This window comes from Xenopus laevis, chromosome 4S, assembly GCF_017654675.1.
Source record: "Xenopus laevis strain J_2021 chromosome 4S, Xenopus_laevis_v10.1, whole genome shotgun sequence".
Lineage (NCBI taxonomy): Eukaryota > Metazoa > Chordata > Amphibia > Anura > Pipidae > Xenopus > Xenopus laevis.
The window spans coordinates 23,420,714-23,446,182 of NC_054378.1; the positions used below are offsets into that span (position 1 = coordinate 23,420,714).

General features: G+C 44.0%; 1 protein-coding gene across 6 annotated transcripts in view; it reads left to right on the top strand.

Moving 5' to 3' along the window:
- The first annotated feature begins 212 nt into the window (after positions 1–212).
- Positions 213–25,469, top strand: part of ush1c.S (USH1 protein network component harmonin S homeolog) — a 40,198-nt gene continuing 14,941 nt past the window's right edge. The window contains exons 1-9 of one of the 6 annotated variants that reach the window (XM_041591456.1): positions 213–419; positions 13,133–13,200; positions 15,011–15,154; positions 17,499–17,637; positions 22,366–22,474; positions 22,563–22,587; positions 23,106–23,163; positions 23,867–23,970; positions 25,119–25,203. In XM_041591456.1, coding sequence (XP_041447390.1) covers positions 285–419; positions 13,133–13,200; positions 15,011–15,154; positions 17,499–17,637; positions 22,366–22,474; positions 22,563–22,587; positions 23,106–23,163; positions 23,867–23,970; positions 25,119–25,203 — 867 coding nt within the window. In that variant the 5' untranslated portion in view covers positions 213–284. The remainder of the gene's footprint in view (positions 420–13,132; positions 13,201–15,010; positions 15,155–17,498; positions 17,638–22,365; positions 22,475–22,562; positions 22,588–23,105; positions 23,164–23,866; positions 23,971–25,118; positions 25,204–25,469) is intronic. The other 5 variants (XM_041591453.1, XM_041591454.1, XM_041591455.1 and 2 more) reach the window with 5 other exon arrangements.

Consider the following 25,469-nt stretch of genomic DNA (forward strand, 5'->3'; position numbering starts at 1 on the left):
GTGTTTGTGTGTGTGGGACTGGCTGTTCCTGGCAGAGAGCGTATAACCCAGGGGGTAGGTACCAGGGGGAAGGGAGTAGTTTGTGTGTGGAACCGGCTGTTCCTAGCAGAGAGTGTATAACCCAGGTGAAAAGGGAGTAGTTTGTTTGTGGGACCAGCTGGTTCCTGGTACAAAAGACACAGAAGATGATCAGGGAATAGGGGACAGCTCTGACCAATAAAAATGCAGATGTCACAGAAGTGTAGTGAGAGTTTGATCAGGCAGCCAATGAGGAAGTTGTTTGCATGTCACGCCCCTCCCCCTTTGCATATTTATCTCCTAGGAGCAGCAGGAGGAGGCTGAGGGATCCATCACACACCTGTCACTGGCTTCTGCCTGGCACCATGGAGAGGAAGATTGCCAGAGAGTTCCGCCACAAGGTAAGAAATATTACCCCTTGTGCCCCCATCTGTACCCCACTCAGGTGCCACTGTGCCCTGGGACAGGGAATGAGCTGCTTCCCAGGGAAGATTCCTGCCACCCTTGCACTCACTTGGACTATGGACCCTCTGATAGCACTTAGCCCTGACACCTCCTTCTCAGCAACTTTCCTCCCATGAGAAATGGCTCTGTTTTTTTCTCCCCAGTGACTCTCACACTCATAAACTGCAAGCTCTTGGGCCCAGACATTTACTGTATCAGTGATGGTACTTGCTTCTTTCCCCAGTGACTCTCACACGCATTAACTGCAAGCTCTAGGGCCCAGACATTTACTGTATCAGTGAAGGCATTGCGCTCCTCTGTCAGTGACTCTCACACTCATAAACTAATCTCTTGGGCTCAGATATTTACTGTATCGGGGATGGCACTGGCTCCTCTCCCCAATGACTCTCACACTTTTAAAAAGCAATATTTGGCTGAGCGGGGTCAGTTTCCATGTAATGATATTATGGTTGGGTTTGGGTTAAGGTTTTGCAGATTAAGGTCGGGTGTGGGTTACAGTTCCTGACCGCCAGGGGTTGCTTGGAGGTGTAATTCAAAACATCTTGGGCACCTGCTTGCCTGTCCTGGCTTTGTATTGTTAGGTGCAGAGTGCAGGGAGTTTTGGTGCTGTAGCACATTATACATGGCTCTGCGCAGCCTACAGGAGTAGCGAGTATATGTGCGGTTGCTGAGATGTGCTGACACTTATCTCGCCTGGGTCACATTATACAGACGCTATTAACTCAGGGAGGGACCCATAATGCTCTGCTTTTATGGCTGCAGCACAAGGTACAAAGGAACATGGGAGGAGTCAGGAGACTGTCACTGTCCCTGTGTTTGGTGCTGTACACTGACCCATCTGCCCTCTGACCCCCTATGTGCTTCTCTCTCTTTGCGGCACATGTATTGCTGCACGGCCCATAATGCTCAGTTATTTGCGGTGGGGGTTATTGGGTTAGGGTTATTGGCATGTTAGCTGCTGCAGTTCAGTATGGCAGCACCATGGACTCAACATTACCATCACTCTTGTATCAGGGATGGCATTGGCTCCTCTGCCAGTGGCTCTCACACTCATAAACTGCAAGCTCTTGGGCCCAGACATTTACTGTATCAGTGATGACACTGGCTCCTGTCCCCAATGACTCTCACACTTTTAAAAAGCAATATTTAGTTGAGGGGGGGACAGTTTCCATTTCAATGTAATGTTATTATGGTTGGGTGTGGGTTAAGGTTTTGCAGATTATGGTCTGGTGTGGGTTATAGTTCATGACCGCGTATCACTGCAGTGCAACTGTGTGGCAATCAGTGCAGTTATAGGCAATTGTAATGGCATTTGTACCTTCTCATTAGAGCAGGGGTGCCAGGCTTGAGGCACGGGGGACATAAGAAATAATGTTATGAGGTGGCTCTGCCATAGAGCGTGGAACTGTGTGACGTTACACAAAAAGAAAACAGACACAGCTCTCCAGCCATCGTACTCTTTCCAGCAATGAATGATGGGAAATACTTGGCATGTTGTCTGTGAGTGGTGCTGCTGGGCTGTTATACAACTACAACTCCCACACCCCGTGCAAACCATACCATCTTTTTGCACCCCAATGTTTAGTGGGTACATCACCAAATGCACAGTGTATGAATGATATGTGCAAGGCTGTCAGGGGTTGCTGGGAGTTGTAATTCACAACATCTTGGGCACCTGCTTGCCTGTCCTGGCTTTGTATTGTTAGTAGGGTTGCCATCTGGCCGGTATTTTACCGGCCTGGCCGGTAAAAATGATGGTGGATCCCAATGTTAAAAGGGAAAAAAGATAAATATATAGGAAGGCCGGTATTTTTTTACAGAAAAGGTGGCAACCCTAATTGTTAGGGGCAGAGTGCAGGGAGTGTTGGTGCTGTAGCACATTATACATGGCTCTGCGCAGCCTACTGGAGTAGCGAGTATCTGTGCGGTTGCTCAGATGTGCTGACACTTATCTCTCCTGGGTCACATTATACAGAAGCTATTAACTCAGGGAGGTACCCATAATCCTCTGCTTTTATGGCTGCAGCACAAGGTACAAAGGAACATGGGAGGAGTCAGGAAACTGTCACTGTCCCTGTGTTTGGTGCTGTACACTGACCCATCTGCCCTCTGACACCCTCTGTGCTCTCTCTCTCTCTCTCTCTCTCTCTCTCTCTCTCTCTCACTCACTCTCTCTCTCTCTCCAGCACATGTATTGTTGCATGGCCCATAAAGCTCAGTTATTAGCGGTGGGGGTTATCAGGTAAGGGTTATTGGCATGCGGGGGGTTATTGGAATGTGTAGGACAAGCTGCACTTCAGTATGGCAGCACCATGGGCTCCACATTCCCATCGCTCTCTCTTTCTTTCACTTTGCAGACAGGGAACAGGAGTCACTTTTGGCCCATTAGGGTTTGTTACCAACACCATGTTACTCCTCCCCCTCTCTCCCCATTCCACGTCAGTAGAAAGCTGGGGCCACATATGGGCATAGTTATTGGCCTATTGAGCGCCTCTGATTTATGTGACAGCACAAGAATGGAACCAGTCCCAATGGATCAGTCAATCTGCTTAAGCTGCAGCTGATTGGTTAATGTCCATGGGGACTCATTTACTCATGTGGTTTTATTGGCCAATGCCCAGTTTAGGGACTAAAAGATTCTTAATTACTGGGGATATTAAGCGAAAGCCCCTCAGAGCCACTTCCCCACTCACGTCCCTCAGATTATCTGACAGGGGCTGCATATACCTCTCCACACTCCCTACTCACAGACTATTATCCACTGTTACTATAGGCACCACCTCTTCCTACTATACCTGCTATCCCACAGTCACACTTCCTTCCCAGAGACTATTATCCCACTGTTACTATAGGCACCATCTCTCCCTACTATACCTGTTATCCCACAGTCACACTCCCTTCCCAGAGACTAATAAATAATAAATAAACTTATTTATTTCTATTGGAGAAAGCAAAAAGACTCTGATCTAGCCATCTGAATTTTCCTTTTCTGCAATCAGAAAGATGGTGTGTCATGGGTGTCCTGTTGCAAGGACTTAAAGGCCAGGGGTGTGTGCTTGGTGCGGTTGTTGGGTTGGGGGGCATCCCTTTGGAAAATGGGAATGATTATTTGTGGGAGGGTTTATGGACAAAAGAAAGCCTTTGAGCGAGATTTCTTTAATGTTGGCAAGTTGCAGCACAATGGACTATATGTTTTTTTTCCGATGGTGGGTGATATGTGAACATTTGATCTGAATTATGGCTTGATTCATATTGTAAACAGTTAAGTTTTTACAAATAAAAAAATTCCCACTATTATCCCACTGTAACTATAGGCACCATCTCTCCCTACTTTACCTGCTATCCCACAGTCACACTCCCTTCAAAGAGACTATTATCCCACTGTTACTAAAGGCACCATCTTTCCCTACTATACCTGCTATCCCACAGTCACTCTCCCTTCCCAGAGACTATTATCCCACTGTTACTATAGGCACCATCTCTCCCTACTATACCTGCTATCCCACAGCCACACTCCCTTCCCAGAGTCTATTATCCCACTGCTACTATAGAGTGAGGACGTGTGTTTTTTAGGAGCTCTGAGGAGCTTGGAGGTTGGCTGGCGTGAGCCCAGGCCCTGCTAGGGTTGGTCAGGCACCCGGCAAACTGAGGCCCAGGCTTTGGCGCCTAGCCCTTATTGATGAAAAGGTAAATACAAATTATAAAATAGAAAAAGTTTGAATTTAACCCCTGAAGAATTGAGTGCATTAAAAACTTTAAAATCTGAAAATGATATAGTCATCAGAAAAGCAGATAAGGGAGGATAAATAGTCATCCTTAATAAAGTTGATTATATATCGGAGGCCCTAGCCCTACAACTAAGTTTAAGGACAAAATAAATATCCTTATTGAAAATGCTCTTCAAATGTATGTAATCGATGAAAATACTGGTGAATACTTATGTGCTGATTTACCTAAGACCCCCATTTTTCATCATCTACCTAAGATACACAAACAAGACAGGCCACCCTTAGGAAGACCCATCATTGCAGGCATTGGTTACCTTGGAGAAAAACTGTGAACTAATAGACCATTTTCTACAACCCCTAGTCTTGAGGTTACCAAGTTATCTAAGCGATAGTGGCCATGTGCTACATGTGTTTGACAATTTCAGTTGGCACCAAAATTACAATTGGGCCTCAGTTGACATCACTTTCCTCTACTCTTGTATACCTCACAATCTTGCTCTTACCGCCATTAGATATCATCTTTGTTGCTATAGTTCTTATGACAATAATACCATAAGATTTATGCTTGAATCTATTTCCTTCCTTCTCACACAACTATTTTCTGTTTAGCCAACAATATTATCTCCAATGCTGTGGCACAGAAATGCGAAATTTGCCCCTCCTTTGCAAACTTATATCTTGGCTGGTGGGAGGACATGATCATTTTTAATGAATGAAATGTATACAAAAAATATATTGCTTACTCCAGTCGCTATATTGACAATATGCTCTTCGTTTGGTCAGGCACCGTCACTCTTAAAAACTCTTTTATAAATGAGAATGATTTAAATTTGAAATTCACTTTCAAATGTAACACACAGTCTTTAAACTTTCTTGACATCACTCTTGCTTTCTACAATGATAAGGTTTTCACTACACTTTTTAGAAAACAATGTGCAGGCAACACAAGTTTACATGCCAAATCTTCTCACACTAACCACTTAATTAAAAGTATACCCTATGGGAAATTTATAAGACTGCGTCCAACATCTTCCTCCTTTGATGACTTTATACTAGAATCATGTCAATTGTGCAATAGACTCAAGAAGTTACAAAATGACAAATCTAATAAGTGCTTTTACTAAAGCTATGCGTATGAAGTTACACAGTCTCTAAAAGATATATATCTAATGATATATGTGATCATACAGACTCTTCCCCATCTTACACTGAATCTTCAAAAACTGAAAATACCAATGTAGAAACTCTGTCCTGTATTTTTACCTATAGTTCACAGTTAAAAAGATTGTAAACAAAAAATTGGCCATTTTACGTATGGATCCTGTACTAGACAAAATTCTAGGACCCTCATGTCGTTTTGTTTCAAGACGTTCAAAAACTATTGATAACTTTCTTTCTCCAAGCCTCATAAAGGATAAAAAACCTACAACTAGCACCTAACAATAATTGTTATGTACAAATGTGGGGCTTCTAGATGTATTACGTGTAACTATGTGAACAAGACAACTACCTTTTCTTCCTCTGCATCAGGAAAAACATACAATATAAGACAATATATTAACTGTAACTCTAAAAATGTAGTGTATTTGATCACATGTAAAAAATTCCTTCAACAGTATGTCGGCCAAACCATTCGAACCCTTAAAGAAAGAATAAGGGAACATTTTCTGGATATTAAAAGTGAAAACAGCACAACTACAGTGGCCCGACATTTTGCTAGCTTTAGGACTAGGTCCCTCAATTGTTTCTCAGTAATTGGTATAGAACAAATTTCACTGCATATTAGAGGCGGAAATACTGTAGACAAAAAGCAAAATGGATTTTCTTTTTAGGAACAAGACAACCCACAGGAATGAATTTAGATTATAATGTATCCTGTTTTGCCTAAAAGTCTTTGAATTTTGGTGTAAAAATACCTCCAACCATTTATATTTAAAGTAATCTGAAAAAAACTAAAACTGTCACCTTACCCAGTAAAACTATAACTTTTACAATTTTTTTTGCAAAAAGTATTTTCTCTTGGTGTAAAACCAATGTTTTTTCTGTAAAAATATATAATCTTACGTTTTTAACATGTTGTTTCTATATGTACTATGTTTCTCCTGGACAAACTAATCACTTATGTATTTACTTTCCTGATTGGCTGTCCAAAACACTTCTCTGATTGGTGTGTTCACATTTAAACATCACTGGTTGTAAAGAATATCCCCAGCCTATGACTACGTGCCCACAAGGTACAAAATGCATAAGGCCATCCTCTGAGATGTTCCTTTTTGCATAATAAATCATTTTTTATTTGCATCATATTTTGGAGTGAAGTCCAGTGTTTGTGCCAGCCTACCATTGAATTGAGAACAGACACTGCAAGGCCAAGATTGAGGTCTTCCTCTGCATGAGCCCCAAGATTCAAAAAAGGAAACAACAATGAAGAAGACATACAGTTGGAAAACTTTATTTCTGAGGCAAAGAAAATGGGACAAAAAAATGCCCAACAGCACGGGATTTACAAGTGGAAGCTCGCTGTGGTATCCCACAGGCAGAAACTGCTGTGTCTGAAGTGGAAAACCCTGGTCTCTCTACTGGCACTGAGCTAAGGGTGACCCCGAAAAGAAACCTTCAGCAAAAGGAAAGGACTGAGAGAAATGTGCAGGCAGATAATCCAGGTGAAGTGGCAGAGAAACAACAGTGTGTTTTACAACCTGTGAAAGCTGAGCTCCCATTGCTGAAGCAGGAGGAAAAATGGTCTTTAAAATCTGACACCAAAATGCTGGCTGTAGGCTAATGTAGGCCAACCACGCAGCTGCTTTAAATGTGGTGCAAGAGATCACCTGGCAAAGGCGGTCCTAAGATGTGTCTCATGCAATGCAACAGGACATGAAGCCCAGTCTTATGACCGAATAAGGTTTTAGGATGGGTCATACACACAGGAAGTGCCCCGAAGCCTATCATAACATGGTCCGTCTCATTCCAGGTTTGGATAAAGAGATGAGTAGGGAGATGTCACCACCAGAAGAGGAAAATAGTCAGGAGCCCAATGCAGAGGTTTCAGAATTACAAGATGAAATAGTAACAAAAAGACAAAGGCCCATATCAAGAAATACTAAAAAGAAGGAAAGCAGAGAAGGCAAAAGAACTAGAGACTAGGAGTGAAGTTAAATGAAAGGAGGCCAGGCCTAGGCATGTTGATAAAGATGGTTGGCTTACTGCCAAAAATAAAAAGAACAAAAAACAAGCTCACTCACTTGACCCAGGTTAAGGTGGATCTGGACCCAGTCAGCACTGGGAATAAATAGTGCACACACCTATACACTTTGACACATAGTTTATAGGGGACAAGCAGCTAATAGAAATGACACACGAATGTTTTACATGTTGAAGATTTCTTGTATATCGTGTAATTTGCCTTATATGATGAAAATTCATGTTAGCAAACCCCTGTTCATAGCTATAAATTTAATAAAAGATATTTGAGAGAAAAGACAAATCTAGAGAACATTCATGATCGTACAGTCTCCAGTTAATTTGTTGACATTGAATGTCTAAAGCATTAAGTCAGCATGTTAGATTTTTGGCCTTTGAGAGCCTGGCTAGATCTGGTGCTGCGGTTATTTTCTTTGAGGAGACCCGACTTACTACTAGGGCCAATCTTAGGAGGGCAAAAGGTGACTGGCGGTATGATCAGATGTAGATGTAACAGTGTGCAGAAGACATATTTGTCTCATTAACATCTATGGGCGACAGTCTGTGGCAGGTAGGCGGGCTCTGCTGGCTGAGATAAGACACTTCCTGCATACATCGCTCCCAGTTGTCTTGGCTGGCTCTTTCAGGAGACCCAGCTTACTACTAGGGCCGATCTTAGGAGGGCAAAAGCTGAATGGCGGTATGATCCCTCTTTTTGGTCAATAGCAGAGGAGCCATATGGGGGTATTGCTGTGCTATTTCATAATAATGCTATTTCATAATAACCTCAGTGTTAAAGTGCATTGTTTCCTTGAAATACAAGTAGGATATTGTCTTCTCTTAGCTGTAACAGTGGGCAGAAGACATATTTGTCTCATTAACATCTATGGGCCACAGTCTGTGACAGGTAGGCGGGCTCTGCTGGCTGAGATACCCTTCCTGCATACATCGCTCCCAGTTGTCTTGGCTGGTGACTTTAACCTGGTACTTAGGCCTGAGGATCGCACAGGAAATCCTAGACAATCTGAAGAATATTATTTAAATCAGATGATACAGCAGGCAGGCCTGGTTGATGTTGCCACTCAGGGCAGTCAAAAGTCAGCTTATATCTACAGATGTGCAGGGAGAAGTAGTCATCTTGACATGGCCTTTGTTGGGGCAGGAGAACCATCTGGTTCGCTCTTTCATAGGGGAGCCTCCTCTGTTCCAAAAAAAGGGCAAAGGTCTTTGTGACTCAGTGAGGATTCCCTAGAGGGTGAGTCAGTGGTACAATCCTTTGAGGCTCCTCTTCAGCATGAGCTGATTTTTACGACTCAGTGTCTCTTTGGTGGGAGGATGCCAAATGCTCTTTTAAGACATCCTTCCGGAGACTTTCTGTACACAGGGAGGGTAACAAATATAAAAAGTACCTAACTCTCATAAGTAAGTTGGAATCTTGCATTTCAGATGAGGAGGAGGGGTCAAAGAATGCCCGGCTGAAAGCCCAAATTAGAGAATGCCAGTATAGTCGCTACAAATCTCTCTTGCAGGAGAGGGATTTTGGGAGCTTTCACTCTCCAGCAAGGAGAATGTTCGGCTTAAGATCATTTCTGGCCTGACCGATCCCAATGGTAATTTGCAGGTTTCGAGGGAGGGAAACCTTGGGATTGTGAAGGACTACTACGCTGCTCTTTTTAAGGTTAAGGTTAAGAAAATATTTCTTTGTGAGGCAACTTCGGGCGACTTCGGAAATCGAAGCGCCGCAGTTTTAAAAAAATTTCAAAGATCAGCTGGCTCCAATTCTCATGGAATTCTTTAGAGACAGCCTGGAAGGGGGTATCTTACCCCCCTCTATAAGAGAATCCTCTTTGATATTGCTATCTAAAGGGAAGGATCCAAAGCGAGTTGAGAACTGGAGGCCTATTGCCCTTCTTAATACAGGAAGCTTCTCGCAAGAATACTTTTTGCTAGATCACTTTTGTTTTCAGGCACTTTGTTGTCATCTGTCCAATTCTGCACAGTGAAAGGGCGGAGCATTTTCAGGGCAGTCCTTACTATTAGAGAGGCCCAAGAATTTTGCAAAGCTCAGAACATCGGGTACTACTTTCTTTCTTTGGACCAGGATAAGGCCTTTGATCAAATGGATCATCAGTACCTGTGGGCAACTTTAGCAAATTATGGCATCCAATTTATTAGGTGGCTTTCTGTATGTACCAAGGGGCTGTAAGCCTCCCACTAATAAATGGATGGCATGGCGAATACTTTGAGGTTGGGGCAGGTGTGCCCTTTGAGCTCTCTTCTGTATGTGTTTGTGATCGACCCCTTTCTTAGGAGATTGCAGATGAGTGGTTTGAAGGGTCTCCCTGTGACTCATGGCCGGCACCTTAGATCAGTAGCCTACGCAGATGATGTCATAGTGATGATCTCATGTTCAGGGGATGTGGAAAAGCTGAGTGATACCATCAGAAGCTACTCAGAGGCATCTGGGTCTCTGGTCAACATGGATAAGTCAGAAGCTTTTTGGTCGCAGGACAAGAAGCCTGATTTTCTGCTCGAGGAATTCCTAACTGCTCCAGACCAGATTAGAATCTTAGGGATTCAATTTGGGAGGGGAGATCTCAGTAGGCAACACTGGGAAGAAAAGTTGGATGCTGGAAATGCAAAGGTACAGTGATGGAAGCACTGGAGTCTGTCCTAGGGAAAGGGTGAAGCTTGTAAAGACTTATTTGGTCCTACTCCCTATCTTTTTGTTTGTTTCCTGTGTGTATCCATTGCCTCAAGCTCTCTATGCTCGAATCCACAGCATATTCTTCCAGTTAATCTGGGGGAATAGGCTGAATCCCGTTAAATTAGGGTATTACGTACCTACAGAGGAAGGCAGGTGGGTTGGACATGCTGTGTCCAGTGGCTTTCTTTGGCTCAATTTTCCTGAAATTCATTTTTGGGAATTTGGGTGAAAGAACTGATTCCCTGTGGGAGTGTTGTGTCAGGTGCTGGACATTGCCTTTGGTGGGAGATGGTACATGGTCGCATGAAGGAAGTCCAGGTGTGTGGTTTTCTCCCACCACATCTCAAACTGGGACTGAAACTACTGAGGAAGTGGGATGTTACTTTGGAAGAGCTCATGTTGGCCTCTAGAAGGCAGATTTATTGGAGGGTACTTGAGACCTATTTTGTCCCTCCTTTATTTTGAAGGTTTGTACAGGGCATGTTCTGTCCAAGAGCCTTTTGTGGCTAAATGACAAAAGAATCCCCCCAAAACATTTTGACATCAACTGGCTTGCCCTTCAGTGAAAACTTTTTGTTCAGGGCAATTTATGTTATCTAAACCTTACTGACAGGGACTGTCCATGGGGGTGTCCCATAGAGGAGACGCAGGAGCACTTTTGGTGAATTGCCGTGTGACCAAGGCTGTGTGTCAAAAGCTAGCAGAAACCCTGAAGGTGCCATGTATTAGGCAGTTGTCCTACCCTGCTGCTGCTTAAGGGTTTTGACTGTACAGTATCCTCTACTAGACCAAGGTACGATGTACATTATAATATCTTTAGTGAGGTATTACTTATGGCACTTTCGTTATAAGCAATCCCTTGACCAGAGGGCTGTTTCCATCAACCAAATAGTAAAATATATAGTTAGGGGGTTGGGTTTCCTGTAAGGGAAAGAAGTGAGAGCAGACACAAATAATTTGTCCAAATGGATTGGTGTAAGACTATGAACTGCCTCCTTTCTTATGTATGTTTAATCCTTATGAGATTCATGTGTTTTGACTCTAATATGAATTTCTTTTTGTTTTTAGAAAAATGTAAAGTTAAAACTGGGAATAAGGGATTAAGCAGAGGTACCCACTATCCTCAAAAACAAAGACTGTACTTATTTATTTCTATTGGAGAAAGCAAAAAGACTCTGATCTAGCCATCTGAATTTTCCTTTTCTGCAATCAGAAAGATGGTGTGTCATGGGTGTCCTGTTGCAAGGACTTAAAGACCAGGGGTGTGTGCTTGGTGCGGTTGTTGGGTTGGGGGGCATCCCTTTGGAAAATGGGAATGATTATTTGTGGGAGGGTTTATGGACAAAAGAAAGCCTTTGAGCGAGATTTCTTTAATGTTGGCAAGTTGCAGCACAATGGACTATATGTTTTTTTTCCGATGGTGGGTGATATGTGAACATTTGATCTGAATTATGGCTTGATTCATATTGTAAACAGTTAAGTTTTTACAAATAAAAAAATTCCCACTATTATCCCACTGTAACTATAGGCACCATCTCTCCCTACTTTACCTGCTATCCCACAGTCACACTCCCTTCAAAGAGACTATTATCCCACTGTTACTAAAGGCACCATCTTTCCCTACTATACCTGCTATCCCACAGTCACTCTCCCTTCCCAGAGACTATTATCCCACTGTTACTATAGGCACCATCTCTCCCTACTATACCTGCTATCCCACAATCACACTCCCTTCCCAGAGACTATTACGGTATCCCAATGTTACTATAGACACCATCTCTCCCTATTATCCCTGCTATCCCACAGTCATACTCCCTTCCCAGAGACTATTATACCACTGCTACTATAATCACTATCTCTTCCTACTATACCTGCTACCCCACAGTCACACTCCCTTCCCAGGGACTATTATCCCACTCTTAGTACTCAGTGGCCCTATTATTCATAGAGCTTATGTCAGTGGCCCCTCATAGGGTACCTAAAACTCTCCCTTATCATGCAGGAGTTGCTATTGAGTTTTCTTCCTGATGATCCCAGCACAGTAATGTGATCACAGTGTCCCTGAGTAGAAAGTGAGTGCAGCAGCACAGCAGCCACATTATCACTTGTTCTGCTCTGGGAATTGCAGCTCCTGCACCCTCCCGGCACTTAAGGGTTTATCCTACCTTATTGGGGACATGTGCTATATTAGTGAACAGCCCCAAAGATTCCTAACAATCTTCTTTCGATAATATATTCAATATCAGGTGTGGCCTCGTCTTTCTGATTATTGATTTTACCACAGGTGTTATTGTCCTTCAGGATTTACACTTGGTTCTTGTGATTCAATCAGGACTGTCTCTAGGACTTCATTGTTTGTATAAAATATCTTATCTTGCTCTTCCTTCTCCAACTTTCCCTTCATGTCTTCATCTTGTCCTGTAATTGTCCATACTGGGCCCCATTGTCTTTGTTCCTACCACCTCCGTCTTACCCTACTCGCTCCATCTTGCCATACTGTCTTCAACTTGCCCTACTCTCTCCATCATGTCCTACTGTCTGCAACTTGCCCTACTCTCTCCATCTTGTCCTACTGTCTTCAACTTGCCCTACTATCTCCATCTTGTCCTACTATCTCCATCTCGCCCCACTGTCTCCATTGTGTCCTACTGTCTCTGTTTTTCTCTACTGTCTCCATCTTGTGCTACGCAATATGTTGGCGCTATATAAATACATGTTAATAATAATAATACTGTCTCCATGTTGTCCTACTGTCTCCATCTCGCCCCACTGTCTCCATCTTGCCCTACTGTCTCCATTTTATCCTACTGGCTACATCTTGTCCTACTGCCTCCATCTTGTCCTTATTGTTGTTTGTTACCCCACTCTTTCTACCTTTGGCTACTGTTCTGTTGGATCCCACCACACATGGACTGTTGTGGCAACTTGGATGCCACTTGTGCAAAGACTGCTCTGGGCTTAGTGAATATCAGAAAGGTGAGGAGTAAAGGTAGGTGAGCATGTACATGTAATATGTTTTTCTTCTTTATTCTAGGTTGAGAAATGCATAGACAATGAGGCAGAGAAGGACTATCTGTACGATGTGCTGCGCATGTACTATCAGTAAGTTCTGCCCAGTTTCCTTCTGAAAATTTGCTAAAATCTCCATTACACCCAAGACCTCTAACCCTCCTCTCAACCTTCTTGGCTTAAAAAGGCTACAAGGAGAAAAGTATATAGACATATATTAATGTAAATATTGCTAGGTCCAGATCCCCCCTGTGGTCTGGACCTATAAATAGGCCCAGACCACAGCACAGACCCACTCCCTGCCTTCTGCCCCCAATCTATCTTTCCGGCCCTGGTCGCGGCAAAAGAACGTAAGACCATGTACATGTGCGTTGAGCTGAATGGGGGTTGCAGCACCTCCAGTGGGCCCCCGGGCTACCCTACCCTGGCCCAACATCCACGTGCAACAACCAGACAACATCACCATGCAGATTGCCAAGCATTGACTGCTTCAGTTATTTCAGCCGCAGGTCCAGTAAACCCAGTGAAAGGCTATAGGGTTCAATGTCTTGACAATTCTGTGCTTCCTACACTGTGTTAGAGTTTGGGGGCTTTCATGTTTCAGCACAATAATGCCCCACAAAGCCAAGTACGTACAGAATGGGTTTGCTGAGTTGGGAAGGACCTGACTGCACAGAGCCCTCAACCCAACTGCATACCTCCCAACTGTCCCGTTTTTAGAGGGACACTCCCTCTATTGACAGCTCAACCCGCAGTCCCTCCAGTCCCTCGCTTGTACTGGAAAGTCCAGTTTTTCTCTGTATTGAACAGCCAGAAAAAGAAACAAAGTTTCTAACTTAATTGGCTTTTGGCAGAGAGCCCAGAACAGCCACAGCAGCAGATATGATACTTTTGTAACAATTTCGAGATAAGCAAATAAGTAATTGTAACAATATAAGATAACAGGTCCCTTGGGAAAAGTTAGACTCACAGCTTAAAGCGCAATTCAGCTTCATTAACAAAACTGTAATAACTGAAAAAAACACAGAAATATGTTCAAACTTTCTACCCTGCCAAATTTTGTAAAATTAGCATGGTAATTAGGGGGTGTGGCCACAAAAAGTGGGCGTGGTTAAACAATTGCACATCTGAGTAACTTTGCTGGCCCCACATCTGAGCAGGTCTTGTGGGCCCCACATCTGGTCTTGGGGGTGTCCAAGGTTTGACTGTAAAGGGAGAGCTAGCACTCTCCTTGCTGTACCCCAAAGCAGCCTGTCCCCCCCTCCCTCAAATGCAGAGCACCAGGCTTGTTACCCCTCCCTCAGTAGCCTGGAAGTTTACATGTGCTATTTGTGTGTCTCAATAGTTTTCTGTTTCAGTCAGGACTAATTGATGCAGGTCCATAAAGCCCGGCCACCTGTGCTCAGCTCCCATCAATTGGTACTTAAATTATTTAGATGTTGCATCACGTAACCACTGCCTCCCTCTCATGGGCTTGAGCCTCTCAGTCCCTGGGGAGGATATTTACCAATGCACTGCACATGGGGGGCTTTTTATCTATTCATACATTACCCCAGGCTGTAACATGATCTTCCCTAAGAAAAGGTATTCTTGGAGCCCCCTCCATCGTGTTTGGGACCCATGATTCCCCTGACCCTGTTCATGTACTGTACATCTGATGGCCTTATATTGTAATGGGCCTGATTTACCTGTTCTGTCCCTGACAGGGGTATTAGTGGTATTAGAGGGGGGTCGCTAATCCATTCACTCGGGGAGTTACGGAATATTCTGACATGTTTGATTTTGCAAACCCTGCATAACAGAGTCATTTTCTATATTCATGGGTCCAATCCCACTGGCTTGCTTTGTAAGTCATAGATTGAAGTGCAAGCTCTGTGTCACTATTACTGTGTGTCTCTTAAAGGTCGATGAATCTCCCAGTATTTGTGGGGGACCTTAAACTGGTCATCAACGATCCTTTCCGATTGCCTCTGTTTGACGCCATTCGCCCACTAATCCCATTAAAACATCAAGTGGAATATGATCAGCTGACCCCAAAGCGCTCAAGGTCAGTACTGAAGGCAGAGGGTGCAAGGGGAACCTAATGGGGGTCTCTGTCACTTTGTATCTAATGCATGTATTTAGTAGATGCACTATTTATTGGAAAGAGGATATCTGGGGTCATTTCAACATTGTACAGGAAGTACAGAGAATCACTTACTTAGGAGGGAGGTTCCTGTCTGACTATGGGAAAGAGAACAGCCCAGGAGAAGGAAGTATAGAGAACCAGTGCTCTGTACCTGGGTAAATATTGGGGAGAGATTGGAATCACTTACTCAGGGGGAGGTTCCTGTCTGACCAAGGGAAAGAACGCAGCCCAGGAGCAGGAAGTACAGATAATCAGAGATGTATACCTGGGTAAGTGGGGGGGGATTGGATTCACTTACTCAAGGGGAGGTTCCTGTCTGACCATGGGAAAGAAAGCAGTCAAAAGAGCAGGAAGTATAGAGAATCAGAGCTCTGTACCTGGGTAAATACTGGGGAGAAACTGGAATCACTTACTAATGGGGAAGTTCCTGTCTGACCATGGGAAAGAGAGCAGCCCAGGAGCAGGATGTACAGAGAATCAGAGATGTGTACCTGGGTAAGTACTGGGGTAGATTTGATTCACTTAATAAGGGGGGAGGTTCCTGTCTAATAGAGTCCTGAGCGTGGGCAATTTTTTGGAATCTGTACAATTTTTTGGAACCTGCAGTCCGCAACCCGGACCTGCAACCCGCATTCTTACCCGCTTGGACCCGCCACCCGACTCACAACCCGCTGACCATCAAGAATCAGGAAGTGCTGTCATTGTAAACCGGATCTGAGATCATTGGAAGTAGGCGTGATCAGAAAAAAAGGAGTAAAACAGGAAGTGCTATCATTGTAAACCGGAAGTGACATTATCGGTAGTAGACATGATCAGAAAAAAGGAGTAAAAATCGTTATTGAGAAGACCCACGGCCCGACCTGCAAACCCGCAGAACCGCCAACCCGCATCTATACCCGCACCCGGAACTTCTACCCGCAACCTGCAGGGTACCACAGGTTTTTGTGGGTAACCCGCAGGTACCCAACCCGCAGCAGGACTGTACTGTCTGACCATGGGAAAGAAAGCAGCAGCAAGTACAGAGAATCAGAGCTATTTACCTGGGTAAAGGTGGCCATAGACGTAAAGATCCGCTCGTTTGGCGTCATCGACAGACGAGCCGATCTTTCCCTGATATGCCACTAACGGGCATGGCTATATCGGGGGTACGAACGATCGGATTATGATGAGAGCTCAATGGGCTCCAGCTGGACGGTCAAACCTGTCCGACCAAACGACCGATCCCCGCCGGACGAAAAATGTCGGGACTCTCCACACACAGTCTGAAGGATAGGATCTTTGCGTCTATGGCCACCTTAAGTACTGGGGTGACATTGGATTCACTTACCCAGGGGGAGGCTCCTGTACGACAATGGGAAAGAAAGCAGCCCAGGAGCAGGAAGTACAGAGAATCAGAGCTATTTACCTGGTGAATGCAGAGTTGGAAGTTGCATTCTCTTGCCCAGATGCAGGTATTTAAAAGAGCTAATGCAAATATATGGGGCCAAGGTCAGACACACCTGCTTTGACAAAAGACATCTTTGTATCAGTGAAGCAGAAGACTTGGGAGCTGATTGGGAGCTGATTGGTCTGATTTCGGGGTGAATAAAACATATACAAATATATTGTACAATTTTTCATGGGGTTCCTCTTAGATGGGCCTCTACTCCATTATATTCAAATGATTAGTCATTAGGCCAGATGATACTCCTTTTTAAAGGGGAACTGTCATGGCTTGAGAAATGCACCCAGACTAAATGTTCCCTGAATGATCCCCTCCAGGAATCAGACTTACTGACTGACTCCCAGTTGCACCTCCTGTTAGTCTGGGGTCACAGTGTGAGTGACTAGGTTTGAGGGGCCCATCAATAAACCATTAATTGTCTCTAAAGTTGGATGAACAACTGATTAAAGTAAAATTTTTTGGACCATGTGTGGATCGTCCTAACATTTTTCATAAGATCGGTCGTTTAGTCGATGGAACAGGTTAAAAGATTTCTGTTGGCTAATGATAATATCTCTGCATGTATTGCCTATCTGACAATATCAGGTTGGAAGATTACAACTTTCGAACGTTCATTCGATATGAGGCTCAAATGTGCATGTCTATGGCCATCTTAAGATTTATTAAAATTCTTACATGACAGTTCTCTGATTAAAGGGGGAACAAGAGAAATGTCTTCTTACAGAATCCTCTAATTGCAGTGAAATATAGAGCCCTGCCACCCCCTGTCTCTATGGGGTGATTTATTTAATTCTATTCTGCTGGTTTTCCCATTTTCAGGAAGCTGAGGGAGGTGAAACTGGACCGCACGCACCCTGATGGGCTGGGACTCAGCATGAGGGGAGGTCTGGAGTTTAATTGTGGCCTCTTCATCTCCCACATAATGAAGGAAGGGCAAGCGGACAATGCTGGGCTTCAGGTCAGACTTAATGCACCATTTAGCTTTTGTGCCATGTCATTTATTCTATATCTAATATAAGTAATTATAAAACAACTAGACTTGCTCAATAATTACTCAGCAAGTCCAGTTGTTTTATAATTACTTATATTAGATATACCATGACCTGGATGAATGAAAATCTTCATAATCATTTATTCTACTTCCTCTCTCCATTGATTCATTTCCTTGTCTTAAGCCAATGACTGCTGGTCTGTGCTGGGATTTGCTGGAAGCTGCAGGACCACAGGTTTCTTAAAAACACTACCTCAACTCCTAGCATGCTCCACTATATAATGGAGGATTGAGGCATGCTGGGAAATGCAGAAGCAAATGGTGGGAAGGCCCCACTGAATTTAGATAGATAGATAGATATACACTGCCTCTGGTTCCAGACCGGAGGGCTGTACTGACCCCCCTTATCCCCGTCCCGTTACTAGCAGATATAGCCATGCCTTCATTTTATTGCATGTCCCCTGGGTGTATAGGCAGCACTGCTGTCCATCTCTTATCTGTTGGGCAGGGAGTCTGGCTCCTTCACTGTCCCAGCCACTAGCTAAACAGCCCCACGTGTTGCCCGTAAAAGGTTTATCATGTACAAAAAACACAAGCAATCTCCTGTGGCGCAATTCTGTGGGGTCCCAGGGGCATTCCCCACGATATTGTGTTGCCCTCTCCTCCTGCCCCAGCCCTGTGATTGGCTTCATTAGAAAAGGGGCATTTGCTTGGTGAAAGAGCACATAGTATTTATGGCAACAAAGTCATCCTGCTGGGTGTAACCTCCGTAAGGCCCATGTATTCTGTTGTTACCAGAAGGGGTAGTACTGACTGAACATTAGCCCTCATGTAGGGGCAGTCCCTTCTGTGCTCTTATACTCACTATTACTATATATTACTATATAATACTATATACTACAGCCTAGTGAATAATCACTGATGCACATAATGTTACATACAGACTGAACATTAGCCCTCATAGTCCCTTCTGTGCTATTATACTCACTATTACTAAATACTTCAGCCTAGTGAATAATCGCTGATTCACATAGTGCTACATATAGACTGAACATTAGCCCTCATGTAGGGTCAGTCCCTTCTGTGCTCTTATACTCACTATTACTATAATCATCTTTCTTAGTAGATTTACATCAGCAGCCCAGATCAATCATCCATAGGTCTGTGTTTGTGATGCAGGAAGTGTTATGCGGGCCCTCTACTTGTGGCACCAACCAAATTGCCTTGTGGGAATCTTTAGATCTATGAAAGTTGATCCTGGTGAAGATAAACTGTATCAGGGCTGAGTATCGAGTCTAGTGAGTAGTTAGTCACATCCTTTAGGCTCACCACTTGTAGATATCTTGTAAAAAGTTCCCTCCTGTTGACAAGTTGTTGGGAAAACTCAGGGAATCATTGTCACCATCAAGCATGATAGGGGAAATCACTTGGGCATTTTGCTGCTTAGCTCCTTTCAGTCAGAACTGTATCTGTATCCTAGAACTTCCAGAACAGAAGGAAATGAAGAACAGCCCAGTTACAGGGACCCCTTCCATTGTGTGTCCCTGTTATCTTGCTCTCCCCTTTCTCTCTGGGTACTTTACATCTTTCCTGCACCCCAGGATAAAGTAGCAAGTGGCACAAAGGAAAATAAATGAGGATTTGGGAATCAGGTGGCTGCTCATCCTGCAGTTAATGGTTAGGACCCTCAGTTTGGGTTCAGATGTGAGAGCGGACAGGTCTGTGAATAATTACCACTTAACTGCACAGGGGGGTAGAACATCCCATTCCAGATTTGTGCCCCCAGGGATTAATCTTGGGCAATTGGCAGTGAGAAACTTCTTAATGCTGAACCTGTTGAAACCCCTCAAGGGCTCTTACAGACGAGCGTTTGAAGCTGCGCTCCCCTGCTTTCCGTTTTTATGCGTTCAGCCGCAGGGGAGCGCAGGAGTAGACACATTCAGTTTTTTTCAATGGGGCTGTACTCACACAGGCGCATGTACTGTAGGTGCCGAACGTAGGAAAAATGCAGCATGTTGCGTCTCAACCTGCGTTTCAGCGCCTACATGCGCCTGTGTGAGTACAGCCCCATTTAAAATAACTGAATGCGTCTACTCCTGCGCTCCCCTGCACCTGCACGCATAAAAACGGAACGCAGGGGAGCGCAGTTTCAAGCACTCGTCTGTAAGAACCCTAATACTGAAGCTGTTGGGTGCATTGAGTGACATGCGCTGGCAGTGACATCTTGTCGGTGTCGGTTCTTTCTGGCAAGAAAGTTCCCATCACTTTGTCCCAATCAGATTGCAGCATTCAGCGCCGACATGAAATCATTGAATTCGGGGGGCACAATGGCCACTGGAGGGTATTGTGGTGGGAATTATCTGTGTGCAGTTCCCAGCCATGGTCAATTCACCCCACAGCCGCCTTAAATATTAGATATTATCTCATGGTATTGTCTGTCTGCAAAATAACCCCTATTACAGCTTATTAGCACCATTCTGCAGCTCCCGAGCAATGGATCCATTAATATTCCAGGCTTTGTCCAATTCAGGGCAAATCTCTGACATTTATCTGCTCTGCCCATTTATCTATCATTTGCCATTCTACTCAGTGAGCTGAATCTGCTTCCCACAGAGCCCATGCTCTCCCCTGAGTCGAACCTGCTTGGCCGTTTCTCTCTGGAACCCTTTCCATACGTGCCCTTGCCACTATATACAGTTAGGTCCATAAATATTTGGACAGACAATTTTTTTCTAATTTTGGTTCTGTACATTACCACAATGAATGTTTTTTTTTTAATCTTTTTAAAGTGATATCTTTATCAATTTGTTACAAATTTTGTGTTGGAACTGCAAGATAACAATCTTCATAATTTCTGAGATGTAACAGCTTATTTTATTCCAGACTGCAATATATAAGGTTAAATAAAATAAAATAGGATAGGAGAAAGAAAAAGAGAAGGAAAGATAAAGATAGAGAGGGGAGGGAAGGGGGGGAATAGGACTCTCGCCAAGTTGAAATGACATTTTCCACAAGATATAGCATGTATAGGTAACATATTCATCCTAACTGTCATTCTTAGGTAATAGTAATACAGTAGTCTCATACAATATGTACTTCAAGTTACAGATCTTGTAAAATTAAGAGAGCTTTGGGTCTCACACCAGGATAGTCGGGGGTAAAATTGTCCATTTTGTGGTGTATCATTGCAGTAAGTTTTTCCATTGAGGACACCCACCATATCCTCCTTTTAACCTCCAATAATGTAGGAATGCCTTCCTTCCATTTGTGTGCTATAGTGCACCTGGTTGCCAGGCAAATTTGTGAGCACAATTTGAATTCCTTTTTGGTGAGGGAGTCAGATTTGAAAGTAAGAAGAGCCAGCCACGGGTCTGGTCGAACATTTTTCTCTAGCAAGATCTCTTTCCATAGATTTGTGAGCATTCCCACAACATATGTAATTTGTCTCCCACCGTTTTACAGCCCCTGAAGCAGTGAGGGTCAGAACCATATATTTTGTGTAATTTCGCCGGAGTCAGGTACCAGTCATACAGTATTTTATATGGATTCTCTTTGATAATTGTGTTGATAAAAGCTGTCACGGATCAGCACCCTAATCCAGAACCGATGCTAAGCACCCTGGTCTCGGCTCTTTCTTCAGCCTTTAGCAGCTGCCTTTCACCTCGGGAGGAGCCCTCAGCTAATCGGATTCCGCCAGGTCTTAATAAGAGAGGTGCCAAGCGAAGGATTCTGAACAGGCAAAGGGGCACGACTGAAAAGCAAAGTCTTTTGGGCAGAAGGTTGTAGTACAAGGCGTTTGGCAAAAGAGTAGTCAGATCAGGCCGGGTCGACGCAGGCAGAGTATAAACATAGTCAGACAGGCAAGGGTCAAAACTAGGAGATCAATCAGAGGGATTAAGCAGAAGCGGAGTCGGGTATCAGGCAAGGGTCAGGATCCAGAAGTCAGAATAGTCAAAAAGCCAGGCAGGGGTTATAACAGGAATCAAGAATCAGATAACAGATAGCTTAACAGCTCAGAAGCACCAGGAACACAATCCTATAACGGGCAAAGATCACAAGCCCAAATGCGCCTCCGACGATGGCGTGGCAGGCCCCCGACTATTGCGTGGCGGGCGACCCCGCCACACCATTAGACCGCCAGGTTGAGTAGGATTCGTTACAGAAGCTTTTCTGATATTATCTAACGTGAATTCCCAATGTTTTATGTCATTTACGCATTAAGTCTCTTTTCCCAGCGTTCCAGTAATGATGAAGATTGGGAAAATTTAGCCCCCCCTGGCATCAGTATCTTTTTGGCTACCCTTGGATGCTTGTTGCTCAAGGAAAATCTGAACATTTCGTTTTGTAGCTTATCTATATCTACGGTATTTATTGGTATAGGGAGTATGCGAAATAGGTATAGAATCCTGGGTAATATTACCATTTTTATAGAATGTAGCCTTCCTAACCATGAGATCTGTTTTTTATGCCAGGAATGAAGTGTTGAGGTGAGTTGTTTAACCATCAGGAGCTAATTCTGAGAGTATAGGTCTGCTAATTTGGGAGTTAGAAGGATCCCTAGGTATTTTAACATTTTTTCCTGCCATTTAAACGAGAAGTGTGTATAAATGTGCGTGTGTATAAATGTGTGTGTGTATAAATGTGTGTATGGTGTATGTTATTGGATTACACCATTTCTTATGGTTGTGCCCACAGATCGGGGATGAGCTGGTTCGGATCAATGGATATTCCATTTCGTCTTGCACTCACGAGGAAGTGATCAACCTCATCCGCACAAAGAAGATAGTGTCTATTAAAGTCAGACGTAAGTGTGCCCCCCCCAGAGCCAGATATACACACACAGTCACCTCCATACCTTGCACTAATATCTCCTGTCTCTCTTTGTCTCACAGACATTGGTATGATCCCAGTAAAAAGGTAAAGTGTTGCCCTGACTCTCTTGTGTCTCAGGTTTGTCATATATGCACCTGTAGTTGCTGGAATGGCAAAAACTTTATATTGGGTCTTTTTTACGTATTAATGGCTGTGCCAAGCCAGATCTTGGCATCCTCTGGTGCACAGGGGTTCCCTTGGTCCCTTGGTGCTACGAGTGCCTTGTACATGGTATTAGTATTCAAGCGTTTCATGGACAAAATACTGTGTTATTAAGGAATATAAATGAAGGCCTTTGCCCATCTCCTCTGTATATGTAGATGCCATGGCAACAATTTCAGTTAATGACAATGTAATGGGGCACACTCCCTCTCGCACCAATGTTTTATACTGCCCAGCTCATAGTGTGAGTGGAAACACCCCTCTGTTGCACTGCCACAAAGACCTGAGCTTTTAATAGTAAACTGCTGCTTGCACCCCCTGTGCTAGTTGGCATGTGAGCAGCATGGTTATTAGTGCTTGGGTCATCGTCATAATTCCAGTCTTTCTTTTCTGCCCCACAGTTGTGAGGATGAGCCCCTGAAGTGGCAGTTCTCTGATCAGTTTGTGTCCGAAACCGCAGTAAGTGCACTCCATGGTGTGTCTGCCTTCCTTCCCTCTATGTGGGAGCTGCCATAGTGTTTCTTCAGACATAACACTACATGGGGGTAAAGTTTACTTTGCACACTGATGATCACTTTTAATGATTAGATTATTAGGAATAGTCCTCCAGTTCAGGATTGTGTGGCACACCCACACAGCAGATTTAAGGAGCAGCACAGGGAGCCAATTACTGCTGCTGAACTTTTCATTGGCATTGCCAGGAGAATTTACAATTTTCTCCCCGTACTGACTGTGCTGGACTGGTCCTAGGAACAAGAGGTTGAACTCAAAGATACAAGAGGATAAATACTGGCAGGTACTTTTACTTCAGTTCTGGTGCGTGCCCAGTCCTTCTCAAACACTTCCTGAACCCCTGTTACCGTTGTTGCCCTTTATGCCGGGAGCAGCAGCAGTTCAGAGAGACACTGTGTGTATTTTGATATCGTATGTTTGAGAGAACCCCCTAATTAATGGGCACGCACCAGAACTGAAGTATAATGAAACAGTTCAGCTTACATTATAAAGAAGAGAGGATCCCCCCCTGCAGTGAAACCTCTGGGTAGTGGGCTAGACCCACCGTTCACATCTTGCTCAGCTATAACTAGTATAGTAGCTCATCTGTGGGGCAAACACTTGTATTTGGGCCCCATTAATGGCAGCTCTGGTTGTTCTTGTGTTGCAGGATGGCAAGAGCAGTGTTGCGGGACTGGCATCGGCTGGTGGAAGAGAAATGAAGGAGAAGAAAGTGTTTATCAGTTTGGTGGGAACAACAGGATTGGGCTGCAGGTTTGTACAGTCTCCCTGTTCTATCTATCTACCTATCTATTATCTATCTATAATTTATCTCTCTCTCTCTCTCTCTCTCTCTCTCTCTCTCTCTCTCACACTCTCTCTCTCACACTCTATCTATCTCTACACACACACAACCCACCTGGTCCCTGCATTGCTCTTAGTATGGTGATGGTATTACTTCCACAGATGTGTTTAGAGGGATCTGCAGGAGTCTATACCATCAGCCCATTTTGTTCCTAAGCACTTCCTGTTCTGTATAGGAGTGCCCTCCAGCCAGCAGAAATTATTTGCACTTCCTGTTCTGTATAGGAGTGCGCTCTGGCCAGTAGAAAGGATTTGCACTTCCTGTTCTGTATAGGGGTATACTCTGGCCAGTAGAAATGATTTGCATTTCCTGTTCTGTATAGGGGTGTCATCTTGACAGTACAAATGATTTGCTCTTTCTGTTCTGTATAGGCGTGCCCTCTGGCCAGTAGAAATGATTGGCACTTCCTGTTCTATATAGGGGTTATCTGGCTGGTAGAAATGATGCTTAAGTCAATGCATACCTCCCAACTGTCCCTTTTTCGGAGGGACAGTCCCTCTTTTGACAGCTCAACCCGCAGTCCCTCATTTGTACTGGAAAGTCCCTCTTTTCTCTGCACTGAACAGCCAGAAAAAGAAACAAAGTTTCTCACTTAATTGGCTTTTAGCAGAGAGCCCAGAACAGGTAACAGTTGCAAATAAGATACTATGTAACAATTTAGAGACACAAAAACACAGTTTAGATAAGGAGAAATATTTTCAAACTTTCATAACCTGCCAAATTTTGTAGAACAAACATGGTAATTAGGGGGTGTGGCCACAGAAAGGGGTGTGGTCAAAAAATTGCTGCGCTACATGCGGAAAATTTTTTTGTATCGCTCTTTTTACTTCCAAAATGTTGGGAGGTATGTCAATGTTATTAATAGGGAAGGAAGATATAGAAGGAGGATATTTATTCCTCAGAAGGTGCCGCCCCCCCCCCACAGTTTGGTAACTAGCCTCCAGTTAAAAGACTTGTGTAGGTTACTGTTGCCCTTCACTAGTTCAGCCATGCTACAGTGACACCTGGTGTGTGCCCTTAATTAATAAATTGGCTGCTTGTCTCACCTTATTCCCAGTATCTCCAGCGGACCCTCACAGAAACCTGGCATATTTATCAGCAATGTCAAACCGGGCTCCTTATCTGCTGAAGTTGGATTAGATGTGAGTATAAATCCTTTATCTATCAAGAGATTCCTAACTCCTCAACCTGGAACGCCCCAAATGTTACCCATCAAATCAGCCAGGCCCCATTGTGAGTATAAATCCTGTATCTATCAGGAGATTCCTAACGCCTCAACCTGGAACTCCCGACATGTTACCGATAAATCAGCCAGGCCCCACGGTGAGTATAAATCCTGTATCTATCAGGACATTACTAACTCCTCATCTTGGAATTCCTTAAATCTTATCCCTAAATCAGCCAGGCT